Source organism: Marmota monax, unplaced genomic scaffold, assembly GCF_021218885.2.
Source record: "Marmota monax isolate L192 unplaced genomic scaffold, Marmota_monax_Labrador192_F-V1.1 WCK01_AAM20220418_F8-fsc00131, whole genome shotgun sequence".
Classification (NCBI taxonomy): Eukaryota; Metazoa; Chordata; class Mammalia; order Rodentia; family Sciuridae; genus Marmota; species Marmota monax.
Genome location: NW_026693141.1, coordinates 155,483 through 175,227, shown reverse-complemented (window position 1 = coordinate 175,227; position 19,745 = coordinate 155,483). Strand labels below are relative to the sequence as shown.

The following is a 19,745-nucleotide window of genomic DNA, read 5'->3' as shown; positions in this document are numbered from 1 at the left end:
ATACAGTTGTTACATTAAATGTAGAATACTATTTTGGTAAAATTAAACATCTCTTAACAATAACATTTTCTAGGCTGGTGGTGTAGTTCAGTGCTTGCCTAACTTGAGAAAGGACCTGGGTTTGATCCTTAGCAAGTTCTGGAGCCTGGGAAATCCAAAGTCAAAGTGCTTGCAGATTCAGAATCTGATGAAGGCCCACTTCTTCATAGACCATGCCTTCTCCCTGGGCCCTTGTGTAGATACAAGGGCAATTCTCTACCTCCAACTTGGTCCATTCTTCCTGTCTCCAGATTTCAGAGGTTCAGTTCATGGTCCGGCAGCTCCATTGCCCTGGGCTCAAGTGAGGCAGAACATCAAGCCCATGAGTTTGCTGGGAGAGCCTTATTTCACATCATCTTCAGTGACTTAGTTGGGATTCACATAGTTATGAAATGTAGTCCTTGTATTAAAGAAGTTATTGTACTGAAGGAATTCAAATTTTATAACTTACATATGATCAATGAATCTATGTGATATAGTCAGTCTCAATGAAAACCATTTCATATCCCTAGAATTGAAATGTGTCTTACGAACTGGTGTGAACATACTTTATATACAACCAGAAACATGAAAAACTGTGCTCTGTGTAATAAGAATTATAATGCATTCCCCTGTCATTTATCTTTTTAAAAAATCAATTAAAAATAGAAATGTGCCTAAAACAAAGAAGGACATATGGATTTTTCTTATTATCAATACTTCATTAATCATTTATTTTCTAGAAAACAATTACTTGGAAATATATAATTTTTCAAAAGCCTGTGTTTTTATTGTGCTCTCTTGAACACAAAGAAATACAAAGGACTTAGAATTAGCACAGAAGCAGGTTTTCAGCCAATGAAAGAGAAAATTTCAGAATTTTATCTTTTGAAGTTACTCGCTATTGAATACAGCCTAAGTAAACACTGTATCCTGCAAAAAAAAAAAAAATTCTGTGGATATGTAAAACAGATAAAAATAAAATAATTTTCATTTAACTTAAACTCAGATTTAATTTTTACCTTCTAATGTGCTTCCCCCCTTCCTTTCTCATGTATTAGGGCAGAATACGAGTACCAGTTGACTGTGCGCCCTGACCTCTTCACAAACAAGCACACCCAGTGGTATTATTTCCAAGTCTCTAACACCCAAGCAGAAACTGTCTACAGATTCACCATTGTCAACTTCACCAAGCCTGCTAGCCTTTACAATCGGGGCATGCGCCCACTCTTCTATTCTGAAAAAGAGGCCAAGGCTCACAGCGTTGGCTGGCAGAGAATAGGAGACCAGATCAGGTACTACAAGAATAACCTGGGCCAGGAAGGCCGCCACTTCTTCTCCCTCACGTGGACATTCCAGTTTCCCCACAACAAGGACACCTGCTACTTTGCGCACTGCTACCCATACACTTACACCAACCTGCAAGAATACCTTTCTGGCATCAATAATGACCCAGTACGGTCCAAGTTCTGCAAAACCCGCGTCCTGTGCCACACGCTCGCCAGAAACATGGTGTATGTGTTGACCATCACCACGCCCCTGAAGAACTCGGACTCCAGGAAGAGGAAGGCCGTGATTCTGACCGCAAGGGTCCATCCGGGTGAGACCAACAGTTCCTGGATCATGAAAGGCTTCCTAGATTACATTTTAGGAGACTCAAGTGACGCCCAGTTGCTTCGGGACACTTTCATCTTCAAGGTGGTACCCATGCTGAATCCAGATGGTGTCATTGTGGGGAACTACCGGTGCTCCTTAGCTGGGCGCGACCTCAACCGCAATTACACCTCCCTCCTGAAGGACTCTTTTCCTTCTGTTTGGTACACACGGAACATGATCCACAGGTAAAAGAAGCCTCAGATTATCTCTGCTTAATTAGTAAACTTGGTAGCAAGAATTTTGCTCCCACAATCCTATTAATTTTACTTTAATTTTCTTAAGAGACTTTGAAACTATTTTATTTCATCCCCATTCTTCCCAACTGATTTTATAATTTTCTGGCATTATGCCACTGGATTCAAAATCTTTCCCTTAAATTAATGAAATAGAGCCCAGAATGTTTTGATGACTCTGTGAAAATAATAGCTAAATTTGCATATCCCAAATATGGTTGCTTGCTAAAGCTAACAGTAATAGTGATGTTTACAGTGGGATCCTTGAATCCCTTATAAGTGAATAGTAACTACATTTCACAGAGCTGATACTGTGTTGATCATACATTGCTGAATGAGTCTAACTATGAGATTCATAGTTATTTAAACTTGCATGAACGTCATCTTTATTGCCCCTAGGAAAATTGATCAGCTTTAAATTTTCCAAAGAGTCTAGAAGAGTAAAATGTACACAACATTTAATTATTTATTATTTGGGTGAATTCTTTGATGGATTATGGTAACAACAATGAGGAATAGACATGTGCTACAGTAGAGAGATTTATTGGAGTAAGAGAACACCCATTCCTAGTTCAAAGTCTCTTAACTTTTTTGTTTAAGAGCAGGGATTTCAGAATAAGCATATCACATTGAAATCTCTGTTATATCATTTACTAACTATGCAATTTAAAAAAACTAAGTCTCAGTTTTGTCATCTATGAAACAAGAGTGACTACCTCAAAGTTGAGAGAACTAAATGAGAAGATTATTACTAATATGCTCAGAATAGGGACTAGAACATTGAGAGTTCTAATTGCATTCAATGTGATTTGTCAAGTGCAAAAAGAAAAAAGTTAATTGAATGTCCTGGCCTGACACATGATGGATTACATACCATAACCTCTTGGCTTGTCTCTATGGACAAATGTGTCAGTTGTTAGATTGCCTTTGAGGAAGGTTAACAGGCAGAAGTCTATTCAGTGAATTTCGGAAAGATTTCTAAGAAAGAGAAATACCTCAGTGCAATTAATCAAAGGCAGGTAAATAAAATAAGAAATTGGTCCTATATGTGTGCAAAGGTGAACCAGTTGTAAGTAGATCTAAGAGTAAGTATATTTACAGCATATTAGAATAAGAGAGAGTAGATCTGAGTAAAATATAAAATACAGTATCTTAGTTACCTGTGGATAAGAAGAAAATCTAAATTATTCTCTAAAATTATTTTAATTAATATAAGTTAAGATATCTTAATATCCTGTTTTACTTTTGAAGTAATAATATTTCTTTAGGAATAGATTATTTAGAAGTACAGGGGTTTTTTGACTCATGTATAAAAAGCTAAAGAGTCATTAAAATGAGGAATTTGGGGTTTAAAATTGCACAGCATACTTCATATTTAAGTTATTCACTTGATATTCATGCTTATCTAGTTAGTATTCTAAAAACTTATAATGATCTTTCAGTGGCTTTTTGTCAAAGTATGTTATCCATTAGAATTTATTTGGCAACAAATGAGATAAAGGGTAGTTAATAAATATATATATATATATATATATATATATATATATATATAAAAAACAGATTTCAGTTTAAAATTTTATTATAGTTTAAAGAATTGTTTTTATTAAAAGTAATGCTTTAAATAATTTATTTTAGATTTTAATAGTTTTGTTATAAATATATAATTATAATACTACTGCTAACATTTTAGTATTCTTCCATATATAACAACAAATGGTTTAATTTTTATTAATATAATAATGCTATATAAGATCTGAAAATATGAAAAAGAGACAAAAGTGCTCATAACACCACTTTTTTTATTTTTCAAAAGCTTTCTCTGTTAGTCATTTTCATTAGTCAGTTTGAGAGTCTTATTTTTTAAAATATTTATTTTGTAGTTGTAGTTGGACATAATACCTTTATTTTATTTATTTTTATGTGGTGCTGAGGATCAAACCCAGGGCCTCAAACTTGCTAGGCTAGTGCTCTACCACTCAGTCACAACCCCCGCCCAAGAGTCTTATTTTTTATTGTTTTAAAATCATTGAGTGCTAAGTTATGATTGTGGCCTTACAGAATGTATAATAATTTCTTTAAAATATTTATTAGAAATTTATTACCAAATTTTCAATTCAAGGTTGGTACCATTTTTCTCAGAATGATATTTAGCCACCACATTAATTAAGAATTAACTATTATTTGGCTTCAACACCAGGTTCTCAGGCATTCAATTTTTAAGAAATGTTTGGGTATTTATTATGTGCTGTTCTAGAAGATTAAAAGCATTTTCCATCCCTGATGAGTTTAAATATCAAAAATATGGAAACCTTTCTAGACAAGTGCCAAGGAAATGCTACCAATAAAGCACTATAGGAGTTTGAAAAGACAAAAATAGATGGTCTCTGCTAGTCAGGCAGGAAGTGAAACGTGAGAAGGGTTTCTAAGGATGGGGTGGGTAGCAATTACATTTATAAAGATGAAGGGTGAAGACATTCCAGTCTTCCAGAATCAATGTGAAAAGTAATGAGCAAAAACAGGAGTGATCTGTTTTCTGAGTATAACAGAAAACCAGAACAATAGACTAGAACTTGCTGGGAGAAAGTCTTGAGAGTAAGGTTCTTATGAGAGGAGGTCTGAAGCATTCAGATTTTATAGATAATAAACAGGAACTTATTACATTTTTAAAAAATGTATATTAATAATAATATGTGGCATAGGTAAGAAAAGAGAAAAATTGAAAACTTAGGATATAAGAAACTGTATTTATTTGGATTTTACATTTATAAATACAGAATTGTACCCATAGAAGAAAATTCAGAGGTAATATTTAGTAATTTGTTCTTTTTCTTTTTGGTAGGTTGATGGAGAAGCGAGAGGTTATTTTATATTGTGATCTCCATGGACATAGTAGGAAAGAGAACATCTTCATGTATGGCTGTGATGGTAGTGACAGAACTAAAGCATTATACTTACAGCAACGAATCTTCCCATTTATGCTGAGTAAAAATTGTCCAGATAAAGTAAGTATCTTTAAGATTTTAATTTTTATTTTACTAAATATTGCCCATGTAGGACAATCAAATGAAAAATCCTATTCAGTAACCTGCTTTTCGTTAGTCATTTGACTGATTTATATAGCTGACCATTCGAATAACTATGTGGAATTGTTCATGACCAACAGTTTGAAAATATGAGAAGTCAAAAATTCCCATAGTCCCACCCTCTTAATACCCCATGTTTGGCCTTTACAAAGCTTCCTCTGTTGACCATTTTCATCAGTTTGGGGATCTTTATTTATTGTTTTAGTATATATTTAAATATTAATAATATTTTAATATTTGTCTATTGACATATTTTCTGACACAAAATGGATCAGTTTCTTGAATAACCAGTCTACAGTTTAAAGAGGTCTTCCACGTAATATACATTTTGTTTAAAATACAGAGGTTTTCCAGGTATCATGGCACATGCCCGTGATTCTAGCAACTCAGGAGATTGAGGCAGAAGGACAGCAAGTTCTAGGCCATGCTCAGCAACTCAGAGAGACCCTGTCTCAAAATAAACAATAAAAAGGACTGGGGGGACGTTGCTCATTGGTAAAGTTCCGCTGGGTTCAATCCCCAGTATAAATATTACTGAGGATATATAAAAACATATATGAATAAATATATATATTTATACATATATATTTATATATAATATTATATATATATATGTATATATATATATATGCGGGGGGAGTGTTCCATTCTAGGTTTTCTCTTAAATGTTCTCCTTAAAATCTCTCTGTGAAAATCCACAATTATAGTTATATGATTATAGTTAATTCCTCTCTCAATAACTGGTAGACAGACAATAGACAAAGATATATAAGAACTGAAAACACCGTTGTTTGTGTCAGCTTTTTTTCACTGTGACCCAAATACCTGCTAGAACAATTTACAGGAGTAAAAGTTTTTTTTGGGCTCATGGTTCCAGAGGTTCAGTCCATACTCAGGTGACTCCATCACTCTGGGCCTGAAGTGAGACAGAACATCATGGTGGCAGGGCATGGCAGAGGAAAACTGCTCAGTTCATGACATCCAGGAAGCAGAGACAAGACACAACCCCAAGGTCATGCCCCTAGTAACCTGCTTCCTACCTCCTTATACCTACCACCTAATAGTCCACTCACCTCTCATAATCTAATCATTTCATCTCGGAACACTCCTGCACTGCACAACACATGAACTTTTGCAGGGGACACCTTATATCCAAACTATAAAAACCATCAAACAGCTGATTTTAATGAACAGTTACAGAACATTCTGAACAGCAAAATACACATTATGTACAAATATACATAGAACATTTACTAAAGTACAGATTATATCCTGTTTTAAAACAAACCTTAACAAATTTGAAATAATTGAAATTATATAAAATATGTTATCTGAAATAATGGAATTAATTTAGAAATCAATAAAAGAAAAAATATTTCCAAACAATAGAAATTAAACCACATTCTAAATAATCCTTAGTCCAAAGAGGGAGGTCTCAAGGAAAATTAAATACATATTTTAAACTGAAGGAAAATGAAAATATATGACGTTACATTTTGTGAAATTTAATTAAAATTCCAGTGCTTAAAAAGGAATAAAGATTCCAAGTCAATAATCTAAGTTTCTACAAAAAGAAACTGGAAAAGAAAATAAGCCCTAAACAAGTAGATAATTAACATAAGAGCATGTTAGTGAAATTGGAAACAAAAAAACAGTGCAGAAGAACATTAAAACAGAAAGCTTGTGCTTGGTGAAGAGCAATAAAACTGAGGAACCTGACGAGGAAGAGGAGGAGATGACTCAAATGAAAGAGGGTGTCACTTATTAAGACAATAAGGGGCAACTCAACTCTCTACACATAAATTTAACAATTTAGATGAAATGAGCCAACTCCTTGAAAAATAACAAACTACCAAAACTCACACAATGTGAAATGGATAATCTGAATGGTCCTCAACCACCAACCCCCACCCCCTCCCCCAAAAAATCTTTACAAAAAGTGAAATCTCAGATCCAAATGGATTCAATAAAGAATTCTACCAAATATTTAAAGAAAATTTCTTCTAGGATTACTGTGATACCAACACAAGACAAAGCTATATAATAAAAGAAAAATACAGACTCTTATACTTCGTGAACATAGATGCAAAAATCTTTAACAAAATTTTAGCATATTAAATCCAGCAATTTATAAAATGCATAATATATCCTGACCAAATGGGATTTATCATAAGAATATCAAACTAGTTCTGTATTTGAAAACTAACCAATGTAATCCATTATGCTAACAGTCTACAGAAGAAAAAAATGTGTGGACATATCATATGCTTATCACACATTGCTATATAAAAAGCTTTTAACAAACTCAGCATCTATTCATGATAAATACTTTCAGCAAATAAAGAATAAAAGTGTATTTTTATTAACTTAATAAAAAGACACCTACAAAAATCCTATAGCCAGCATCATACTTGGTGAAAAAATAATATTGTTCTCTTAAGGATAAGAGAATATCCACTCTCAACCCTCCCATACAACTTGCACTGAAAGTTCTAACCACTATGTAAGGCAAGAGATAGAAAGGAAGAAAAAGCAGACAATCTGGGATGGAGAAGTAATGAAAACAACATGTGCATCTATGCAGATTTTGCAGTTAGTTTTTCATTTTTAACCCTTCTTCCTAAGAAATATATGTGTCTTCTTTTTTCTTTCTTTCTTTTTTTTTTTTTTTTTTTTTTTTTTTTTTGCTGCTTGTCAGTTTTCATTCCCAGCTTGCAAGTTCAATATTCAGAAGAGCAAGGAAGGAACAGGAAGGGTGGTAATGTGGAAAATGGGAATCCGGAACAGCTTTACCATGGAGGCCACCTTTTGTGGATCTACTTTGGGTAAGGCCAAGTGTTCTCACTCACAGCTCCCAGAGCATTAAACCAAAGATATATATTTTCAACATAAAATTAATAGTAGTGGAGTTGATCTGGTAGTGAGCACATTCTTCCTATTTAAATGTATGCTGATGTCGATCTATAAGTGGAATGAATAAACTTCCACTATATGGTATTTCTATTTCATTCCCTTTGTTTAGAAAGGAATGTTTGACATGTTGTGCATAGAATAATTGGTTGTTTTGTAAACGAATCTTCAAATGCTTGTTTTTTTTAAAGAATATTTCTATATATTTTTTAAAAGGGGGGGTTCTGATTATTTGAAGACAAAGCAATAAACATACTTAAAAATTATAGAAATATTTTTATTGAATTTGCCCTTTGAAAGGCAAAAATAGACTACTGTGGTGTGTGTGTGTGTGTGTATTTATATTTAAAAGGAAACACTTGGGTCCCTGAACTAAAAATTAAAATGTGCTTTGTAGTCTCATTTAATAAATCTTTTAGTCACATCTAGCATAAGGTGTGTTCAAAATATTCTAGATTAAGATAATCTTTCACACTATTAGACAATATATCCACTCAAAGGAAAGTACTAGACATCCACATATGTGATTTCTGGATAATTTTTAAAATACCTTGATACTGATAGAACATTATTCATGATGATGAAAACATTCTCTCATAAAATCTTGACCCAAGTTTTTCCAGAATGACTACTGATACTGTTTATAACTGGTAACCAATATTACGTAAGTGTGTAACTGAACTTTCTTCTGCCTTGCAACATAAACTAATTTATGTTAAAATAAGGAAAAGTAACAGTTTAGTTTAGTTTTTTTTTTTCCTTTCAGCAATGGAGTAGATTGTTTTCTCTTATTTTTAACTTTAATGTGGTAGGCTGTTAAATGACCTGTCCCAGAGAGGAAAATCCAAAAGACAGGATATGGAATCAAATCAATGTTTGTTCATACCCTTACATTTTAGACCTGCTTGCTAAAGAAAAAAATGATTTACTCATCCTCAAGGGTAGATAAACTTATTGATGTTTTAGGTAATAAACGAGGCACTCATTTCAGCACAAAAGACTTGGAGTCAATGGGCTACCATTTTTGTGATTCTCTCTTGGACTATTGTGATCCCGATCGGAGCAAGGTAAGCCAAGAGCGCTTAATAAAGCATCAGATTCTAGCCTATCAGATAACACATCGCCTGTCAACCTACAGCAGTTTTTTCCTTTTAATGTCCTAAACCCATGGTCTGGGAGTTTTGTTATAGTTTGTTTGTTTGTCTGTCAGATTTAATGTCCCAGTAACTATTATTCCAGGTGTCTATAAATACTCAATTAGTTTGATTAGGAAGAAAAAAAAATGGTTTTTGGCATTAGGGATTGAACCCAGTACATGCGAGGCAAGTGCTCTACCACTGAGCTACATCCCCAGCCCTTTCTTAATATTTTATTTTATATTGAGGCAAAGTTTGGCTAAGTTGCCCAGGCTGGCCTCAAACTTAACAATTCTCCTTCCTCAGCCTCCCAAGTATCCAGGATTATAGGCATGTACCACTGCACCCAGCATGAAGCAAAATTATTTCATAGTGAACTCATTTATAATTTTTCTCTAGTATTATCAGTGCCTGAAAGAATTAGAAGAAATGGAAAAACGCATGAGTTTGGAAAAAGTCTGTGATGATTCAGATACTTCTCTAATAGAAATTACATTGGATCTAGAGTCGAGATAAGTCAATATTTTTGAACTAATGTAATTTGTTGTATCGTTTTACCATTTTCTTTATAATAATACTAGGATATTATTGTCAATTCCACATTGAAAATTTCAACTATAAGCAGGGGGCAAATTTTTCAGTGCACCTGATTTTGACCAGACCACATCAAGACTTCAGTTGAATTATTCTTTTATTCCAGTGAGCACTGCTATGCACAGTGTACTTTATGTGAAAGACATACCAAATTGTTTTGTTTGCTTTCTCTCTTTTAGACTTTGTTAAAGCATTTTATGTTCACAGCAAAATTGAGTAGAAAGTACAGATTTTCAAAATATCCTCTACCCCTACACAAGCATAGCCTTCCCCATCACCAACATCCCCCACCAAAGTGGTATATATGTTATCAATGATGAGTTTACGTTGATACATCCTTATTGCCCAAAGTCCATAGTCAACGATGGTTCACTTTGGGTGTTATATATTCTATATGTTTGGACAAATTTATAGCAACACATATCCATCATTAAAGTATCATACAGAGTATTTTCACTGCACGGGTTCACTCCAGAATTCACCTACCCTTTCCTGCTCTCACCCCTAACTCCTGGAAACCTCAGATCTTTTAAATTCTCTCTATAATTTTGTCTTTTTTAGGATGTCCTTTAGTTGGAATTATACAGTATACAGCCTTTTCACTGGCTTCTTTCAATTTGTAATATGCATTTAAGTTTCATTCATATCTTTTCATGGCATAATAGCTCATTAGCACTTGAAATATATTATTATCTGAATATACCACACTTTACCCACTCACCTACTGAAGGACATCTTGTTTGCTTCCCAGTTTGGGCAATTATGAATAAAGCAGCTATAAACATCCATGTGCAGGTTTTTCTGTGTATGTAAGTTTTTATATCCTTTGGGTGGATAACAGAGAGCATGAATGTCAATGTAAGAGTATGTTTAGGGTTTTTTCCTTTCAGAATTGGAGTAGATTGTTTTCTTTTTATTTTTATCTTTAATGTGGTAAAAACAATTAAAAAGAGATCTACCCTTATAACTTTAAGCATATGCTAAATGACTATTAGTAAATGCTGTACAGCAGAGCTCTGCAGTTTATTCAACTTTCTTAACTTTTATATCAGTTGGTAATTCCCATTTCTCCTACTTCAGCTCCTGGTAACCATCATTCCATTCTTTAATTATATTAATTTGACTATTTTACATATTCCACAGTAGTGGAATCATTCAGATTTGTGTTTCTGTGACTGACATTTCACTTAGCATAATGTCCACAGGGTTCATTCATATTGTAACCTATTGGAGTATTTCCTTCTTTTTTAAAGCTGGGCAGAATTCCACTGTATTACATACCACATTTTGCTTGTCCATTCATCTTTTGATAAATATTTGAGTTGTTTCCACATCTTGGTTATTATGAATAGTACAGCACTAAACATGGGAGTGCTGATCTCTCTTCAGGCTCTGGATTTCAATTCTTTCAGATAAGCATCCAGAATTAGTTTTTAAATCATATGATAATTCTATTTCTAGTTAGGTGAGGAATCTCCATACTATTTTCACTAGCAGCTGAACCATTTTGCGTTCCCACTAACAGAGTGCGAGGGTTCTGATTTCTCTACATCTCCACCAACAGTTGTTGTCTTTTGTTTCTTTAATAATGGCCATCCTAACAGGTAGGAGGTAAAATTTCTTTGTGGTCTTTATTTTCATTTCCCTGAATACCTAAGTACTTTTCATATGCTTGTTGGCCATTTCTCTTTTTTTAATACTTATTTTTTAGTTGTAGTTGGACACAATGCCTTTATTTTATTTATTTATTTTTTATGTGATGCTGAGGATCGAACCCAGGGCCTTGGGCGTGCTAGGCTAGCGCTCTACCGTTGAGTCTCAACCCCAGCCCCCTTGTTGGCTATTTCTGTGTCTTCCTTGTTGAAATGTTTATTCAAGTATTTTGCCCATTTTGGTGATTGGATTTTTTTTAAAACCCCTCTTAGGGCTGGCAAAAGGGAAAGGCCACTACAATTGGATCCAGTTAAGGCTGAATACTATCTTTTGAAAATGGAAGGGTCAGTCTCCTTTCATTCTTCTGCATGAGATTATCCAGTTTTCCCAGCATTATTTGTTAAAGAAACTATTCTTTCTCCCTTGTATATCCTTGATGCCCTCGATGACTATCAGTTTACCATATATGGGCAAATTTATTTTGGATCTCTAGATTCTATTCCAGTGGTCTACATGTCTGTAGCTTTATTATAATATAATTTGAAATCAGGAAGAATGATGCCTCCATCTTTGATCTTTTACTAGACAGTAAATGGGTTAAATGTAAAGTTAGGTTGTTTAATTGAGATCATTATTATGATTGTTTGTCACAATAATTTCCCCCAGTACTGCTTTTGCTATATCCCGTAAATATTGGTATGTTGTGTTTTTAATTTTGCTTTTCTTTAGGTATGTTTTTAATTCCTTTTTGACTTTTCCTTTGAACCAATGATCATCCAAGGGTGTACCATTTAATTTCTATTTATTTGTGAATATTTCAGTTTTTCTTCTGCTGTTGATTAATATTCCATTCCATTGTGATCAGCATGACACTTGGTATGATTTCAGTCTTCTTAAATTTGTTAAAACTTGTTTTGTGACCTAATATGATCTATTATGGAGAAAGTTCTTGTGCACTTGAGAAGATGTGTATTCTACTGTTATTGAGTGGAACGTTCTGTGTATATCTATTATATCCATTTGGTCTGTACTATCATGCACATCCTCTGTTTCCTTATTGATCTTCTGTTTGGCTGTTCTATCCATTATTAAAAGTGAGATATTAAAGCCTCCTACTATTATTATATTGCTATATATTTCTCCCCCTAGTTATGTCGTGTTGCTTTTATATATTTATATTTTATATTATATATTATTTATATATTTATATATTTAAGTACTCTGATATTGAGTGTGTTTGTTTATACCACAAGTTATGAAGGATATCTGTGTATCCATCATATCTTCCTGATAGATTAACCCTTTTATAATTACATAATGTTCTTTGTTTTTTGTGTTAGTTTTTAGGTATTTTAAAATTTTAATGTCTTTACAATAAAATAGTATAATGTTAATAGGCTAGACAGAAATTAAAAGAATGTGTGTGTGTGTGTGTGTATATATACATATATATATATATATATATATATATATATATATATATAAATAAACAAGAAATGATTGCTACATACACAAAGTAAAAGATAAACAATAAATGGAAAACTACAAAATAGATGAACTGATAATTCACAAAGGAGAAAAATAAAAAAAATTAATATATTGAAAGATACTCAACCTCACTATTAACCAGGGAAACGAAATAAAACAACAAAATATCATTTCAATTGTCTCGTGATAGTTTTTGATCTAAAGTCTATTTTGTCTGATGTAAGTACAGCTACCCCCATTCCATTTGGTTACTATTTGTATAGGATATCTCTTTTCTATGTCTTTACTTTCAGCCTATGTGCATCCTTAAATCTAAAGGGAATTTTTGTAGACAGCATGTAGTTGGGTATTATTTTTAAATCCATTCAGTCACTCTGTGTCCTTTGACTGGGGGAGTTTAACCCATTTACATTTAAAGTAATTATTGTTAGGGAAGGATTTACTGTTGAAATTTTGTTCATTGTTTTCTATTAGTCTTGTAGTGTGGTCTTTCCTCTCTCCAGATTCTTTTTAGTGCTATTATTACCCATGGAGAACTGACACTGTTATAGAGATGACATAAAAGGGCTATAATATTAGTGAATAAAAAAGTACAAAATTCAAAGCTAAGGAATATTGTTGGAAGAAGGAAGGCATTAATTTTAGAACAGTTTCTTTAGGAAAGATAAAACAATTGTTTTTATTTCTTTGTATTTATTTCTTCGTATTTCTACATTTTCAAATTCTGAAACTTCTACTGGTAACCAATACATTTGTTTGCAGATATTATCATTTTGAACTCATGGATTTGTTTATATTTGACAGGTTCTAATCATTTTCAGTCATTATCATTCTAATGTCAAATTTCCCCAAATTTGGTCAATAGAAGATCCTTTAAGTTGACCTGTGTCTTTTTGACATGACTGATAGTCATCATAAGATATTTAGGCTCATTCTCTGCCCTACAACTGGTATGTACCATTTCTCCAAGAAATTTTGATTCCTTTTAGTAATAAATATTATTTAGATAACATACATAGATAGTAGTTATTATTGCTATAGGTATTTTTCAAAGGTTTGAGTTAGGAAATAGTTTTTGGTTTATTTATTTATTTTTTGCACCAGGGATTGAACCCAGGGGTGCTTAACCACTGAATCATATCCCCAGCAATTTTTATTTTTATTTTGAGTCAGGGTCTCCCTAAGTTGCTTAGGGCCTCACTAAATTGCTGAGGCTGGCTTTGAACTTGCAATCCTCCTGCCTCAGCCTCCCAAGCCCCTGGGATTACAGATGTGCACCACCACAACTTGTGGAAATGGTTATTTTTAAGAGAGAAAAAATCATGAGCTTGTAGTTATATTTCTAGCAAGAAATTTAGGATTGTAAGATTTAGTCTTCCTTGATTTTATGATTGTATCTCATTTCTCTAATGCTAAAATTTTTCTATTAGTGCAGATATTTTTTTACTTTATCCTACAATATACCAATAAAATACCCAGTAAAATTAATATGATCTAGTTTTAGATTTCTTTGTAATTCTTTTTAGACTTAATGTATATATACTATATAAACTATATATTATATAGTATTAGTATATCATATACATAGCACTTGGGATATGCAGCCAAAATACTACTTTAAATCATTAAAAAAGAAAAATGACCAGGCACAGTGGTACATGCCTATAATCCCAATGGCTCAGGAGGCTGAGGCAGGAGGATGGCAAGTTTAAATCCATTCTAGCAAGGCACTAAGCAACTCAGTGAGACTCTGTCTATAAATAAAATATATTGGCTGGGGATATAACTCAGTTGGTAGTGTGATTGCCTCACATGAACAAGGCTCTGGGTTCAATCCCCAGCACCACGAAGAAAAAAAAAAAAAAAAAATATATATATATATATATATATATATATATATATATATGAAAAAGGCTGGGGATGTGGTTCAGTGGTTAAGTACCTCTGGGTTCAATTCTGGTACCAAAAAAAAAAAAGGAAAAATATATTTTTTTCTCTATGTGATTATGCCACCAATTTGACATATAGTTAAGTGCCTTTTAAAAAAAATTTTTAGAAATGCTTTTTCTCCTTTTGATTAAGTTTTTATTTTATAATTATATAATATTTACATAAGACAATCCAGTTTTCCTAAGTTTGTTTTACTTATCCTTTCATTGTTTTATTTTGAAAATATGAATAAATATCTATGTATTTTTCCTATCCCTATACCTTTATATAAAAGATAACATACTACCTGTACAAGCTTTTTCCTGTGCCTTGCTTTTTACGCTTATTATATCCTAGAAATCAGGATATTTATTCCTGATGCATGGGACTTCACAGTATAGCTCTACTGTAATTTACTCTGTCCTCTATTGATGGGACATTTGAAAACTGCCTACTTTTAAATTGCTTCTAAATAAGGATAAGAGATAAGAGGTGAGATCAAATAAGATAATGTATAAAAAATTTTATAGCATAATACTATAAAATACCATATAAGTAATATGTTTTAGCATGTGTTATCTGTCTAGAATAGCTTTTTTAAGAGATTCAGGACTTTGGGAAGTTGAGAATTACCTTGATTTTCTAGTGTAATTTTCATTCTACAGGAGTCTATAGAATGGTTTTTGAGTTTATAGAATTATTCTATGCTAATTATTTCTTTTTATAAACTTTGTAAAATCTGACAATAAAGAAAGCTTAGCCAGTTTGTAGTGGCACACACCTATAATACCAGTGACTCGGGAGGCTGAGGCAGGAGGATTATAAATTTAAAGCCAGCTTCAGCAACTTATGAGGCACTTAGCAATTCAGTGAGACCCTGTCTGGTAATAAAATATAAAGAAGGGTTGGAGATGTTGCCCAGTGGTTAAGCATCCGTGGGTGGGTTCAATCCCATTACCAAAAAAAGGAAAAAAGAAAGTTTCATTCTTGCATGTCCAGAAATACAACATGTGCTACTTATGAATGTATCCCCCTTTTAAAAGGGAACATGAAAAATTCAACATAATTTTTCTGGAGAAATGAAAATATTTTAAAAGAAAACTGAATTATTTAGCATATAGAAAGCATAAATCCAATCTGTGTTTAAGGAAGCAAGACCATAACAGTAGTAGTAGGCAAAAACATGTGAAGCAGACCTTACTACAATAAAAAGAATAATTGAATATTTTTTAAAAAGAGAAAATAAACATAAGTACCTGAAGAAAGTTTATAACTGGACCTGAGAAGCAAAGTAAAATAAATAAAATCTATTGAGGCTTAAGTTGCAAGTGCAGATACGCAGTTTTTCAAAAAAAAAAAAAAAAAAAAAAAAAACATTCTTTTTATAACTGCTAGGGAAAAAATGTGTTTCAAAAACCTAATAGAGAAAATTCTTTTATTTAAAAGTATTGATACTCTGGGTGTGGTGGCACATGCCTGTAATCCCAGTGACTCAGGAGGCTAAGGCTGGAGGATTGTGAGTTCTGAGCCAGCCTCAGCAATTTAGCAAGGCCCTAAGCAACTAGTGAGATCCTGTCTCTGAATAAAATACAAAAAAGGGCTGGGGATGTGTCTCAGTAGTTAAGTGCCCCTGGGTTCAATCCCTGGTACCAAAAAAATATATTGATGCATTTGATTTGTAATGGAAATTATTTCTTTATAAAGTACAATATTCAGTGGTACTAGAACAAATAATATTTTATAATTAGGTTATGAAATAGTAAAGCAAAGATAAAACAGCTTTGAAAGTTATCCTGCTTAATGACAAAATATTTTCTAGTGCACATTCATTCAGATACTGCTGTAAATATGATAAACTAGCTATGCAATTTCTTAGCCAGAAAGGGCAAATTTAAATAATTATAATAACAACATGTTTTAAAACATAAGTATGTATTTACCTTACTATATATATATGAAAAGATATGTACGTATATATCTATTTCTAAGATGCAATCCAGAAAGTTCTGCTTCTTATTTACCAATCTAACTATTTATCTACTTCTCTTGTCTTACTGCATTAGCTAGGACTTTAGTTTAGTATTGAATAGAAGTGCTGAGATGGGCCCTGCCTGTTATCTTCTCAGTCTTTACACAAAAGCATCTAGTTTCTCACCACTATCAAGCACTCAATCACTGAGATACATCCCCAGTCCCCCCAACCCCCCACATTTTTTTTAACAAGTCTTGGTAAGTTACCCAGGCTGGCCTTGAACTTGGAATTCCCCAACCTCAGCCTCTCTAGTATCTGGGACTACAAGCATGTATCACTGCATCCAGAAACAACGGAAATTTTAAAATGTCACCAAAATATTCTATAAACTAAAATTATTATTTTTGTAGTAGCCGAGGCTCTGACAGTTCGGAATCCAATGACTCTCAGACATATCTTCTGAAGGTAACCTCTCAGGTATAATTAAAATTTTTTGCTTAAAATACAGATATGCTATTTAGGTTACTCTTCTTATTGTGGCTAACAGGAAAAATGTTTGCAGTTATATAGTTATTACATAATAACATTTTTTTTCTGATTATGTGCATGTCTTTAAATAATAGAAAATTTTAAAAGGATGGACATAATATCTTTGTTTATTTTTATGTGGTGCTGAGAATTAAACCCAGTGCCTTACATGTGCAAGGCAAGCGCTCTACTGCTGAGCTATAATGGAGACTTAAATTGCAAGTGCAAATATGCAGTTTTTCAAATAAAACAAATTGTTTTTATAACTGCTAGGGAAAAAAATATGTTCCAAAAACCTAAATAGAGAAAATTCTTTTATCTATCTAGTCCAATAATATAATTTTTTAACTTCAGAGTTCTTTTCCTCATGCCCTTCATAGATAATAATGGTTAAGATCTAGAGAGATTAAATTACTTCTCAAAAACCACACCACTTTTTAGTTAAAGAGGTGACAGCCTGCATATATATCACCTGATTATGAGCCAAATATTTATTTATACATTGATTACTCAACTGCATGTTATGCTCCAACTACAGAGTTGTAGCACCAGGCACTGTCTATGTGTGGGGATAAAGCAGGGAACAAATGAGACAAAAATCTTTTCCTTTGTTATTTTATATTCGGGTTTGAAGAGACACACAATAAACAAGATAAATAAGTAAAATATATGACATGTTATATGGGGATTGGTCCCTGAGGTGGAAATTACAGCAAGAAGAGGAATAAGGAGTTTAGGTGAAGATTGCAGTTGTGGAGGGGGTTACCTCCAAAAGAAGTGATTAAGGAAGTGAGAGAGCAAACCAAGCAGATAGTATGTAAATTAGCCACTTTCTGCATGGCAAACAACTTCAAAACTTCAGTGACTTAAAATAAACTTACTTTTAACTGATGGGTCTGTCGGTTGGCTCCACTAGACTTGGATAGGGTCAACTGGTCTTAGCTTCAGGTTGAGTCCAGTGACATTTCACGTTTCTCATTTTCCTTTGATCAGAGATTATGCAAGGAAAAATACATTGGTGAAAACCCAGTAAGTGGGACAACTAATCAATATAAGCCTGTTTATAACTACATTTTCTCCTGGCAACCATGTATCATATTACAACCACACCTGATAGCATATTCACTAACATTCCATTAACCATTATGTCGTATAACGAGGCCCAACATCAACAGATTAGTGACGTATACTCCATTTATAGTGGGAGACGCCACAAACTTACATGGTAAAGATTGGGGAATATGTATTCCTATTATAGAGGAGTAAAAAATTGGAAATAACAATCCAACATTCCAGAGTTCACCTTTTGGATATCTAGGGTAGTTAGTTGTACTTTGTAGGAGGAAAAGGGACAGGACTTCTCCTTCTTCTAGGAAGTAAGTCTTAAGATAGTTTTATGTCTGTATGTATATGGTTGTTGATGTGTTGATTATATATTGATTTTAATATGAATATTTTTCTTAGATAAAAACCAAGAAAAAATGTCTGAAAACAAAGAAGGAAAGGAATTCTACCATGGCAAGCTACCAGAGTGCCAGAGAAGAGGTAAGACTTTATTAATGTAGTTGTTAAGAAGTTTTGGGGTTTTTTTAAATGAATTCAAGAGAATGGCAAGTTATTTTTTCTTATGCTTCTTATACCACAATTTTCCCCAGGAAAGGTTGATGATTAAAATTTTGCTCATCCTTGGCAGATGAAAGACAGGAATTATTAAAGTGCCATATTTAACTTTTGTATATATTTACCTTACTCTAAAAATATTTGAGGAAGTTTGGAAGATGCATCCATGACAGCAAGAAGAAAAAATTAAAACTAAGAAAAACTAAATGGAAATATAAGGGGAAAAAATAGTGCTAAAATATTGATTTCTATGTGACAGTATAAGGAACTCAACAAATCCATTTACCAGCAAAATTCTCAAATACTACGTAAGAAAGAATGAACAAGTATCTGGAATGGTTCAACGAATGCAAAAACAAAAAACTATTTAAGGAAATTATTAAAATCCATTGAAAACAGCAAAAGCCTCCCATATTTTAATTCAGAGTCCTTCCTTCCACATCTCTCAGCTTAATAAGACAGATTAGCTCAGCCAAGGAAATTGCACCCTTTTTTCCCACAGCCATCAGAAGGCTACTTTCCCAAGACAGGCAGGACGTCAGTATTTTTATCCTGCCTCCAGCTACCTATTGCTGAGCTAAGTTCCAGGTAATTACAAACAAAAGGTAGGAGCTCCCTTCTACCCAGACCACCCTATTCAGGGGATGGAGGTTTTACCTTGAGTGCTACACCACTAAGAATACTTAGACCCTGATCACCTTGCCTTGGCTTATAAAGTGGTGGTACCATATTAGAGAAAAACAAGTGGAGAGGCCTGTCTCCTACTGTGCAGCTCCTAAAGCAGTGGTAGTAGTCAGAAGACTGCCATTGTCTCTATCCTCAGTCTCATATCCAAGGCTTGAACATTTTTTCTTAGGTAGAAGAACCAGGCCAAAAACCAGATAGCTTCCTAATCTCTTCCCAAAAGAACTGACTTCAAATGCAA

The 19,745-nt window shown here is 33.2% G+C and overlaps 1 protein-coding gene across 1 annotated transcript in view; it reads left to right on the top strand.

The window, feature by feature from the left end:
- The window catches only part of Agbl3 (AGBL carboxypeptidase 3), a 65,147-nt gene that overhangs the window by 19,103 nt on the left and 26,299 nt on the right, over window positions 1–19,745 (top strand). The window contains exons 6-12 of the mRNA XM_058582854.1: window positions 1,080–1,859; window positions 4,747–4,909; window positions 7,689–7,815; window positions 8,867–8,967; window positions 9,436–9,545; window positions 17,080–17,149; window positions 18,677–18,745. Coding sequence (XP_058438837.1) covers window positions 1,080–1,859; window positions 4,747–4,909; window positions 7,689–7,815; window positions 8,867–8,967; window positions 9,436–9,545; window positions 17,080–17,149; window positions 18,677–18,745 — 1,420 coding nt within the window. The remainder of the gene's footprint in view (window positions 1–1,079; window positions 1,860–4,746; window positions 4,910–7,688; window positions 7,816–8,866; window positions 8,968–9,435; window positions 9,546–17,079; window positions 17,150–18,676; window positions 18,746–19,745) is intronic.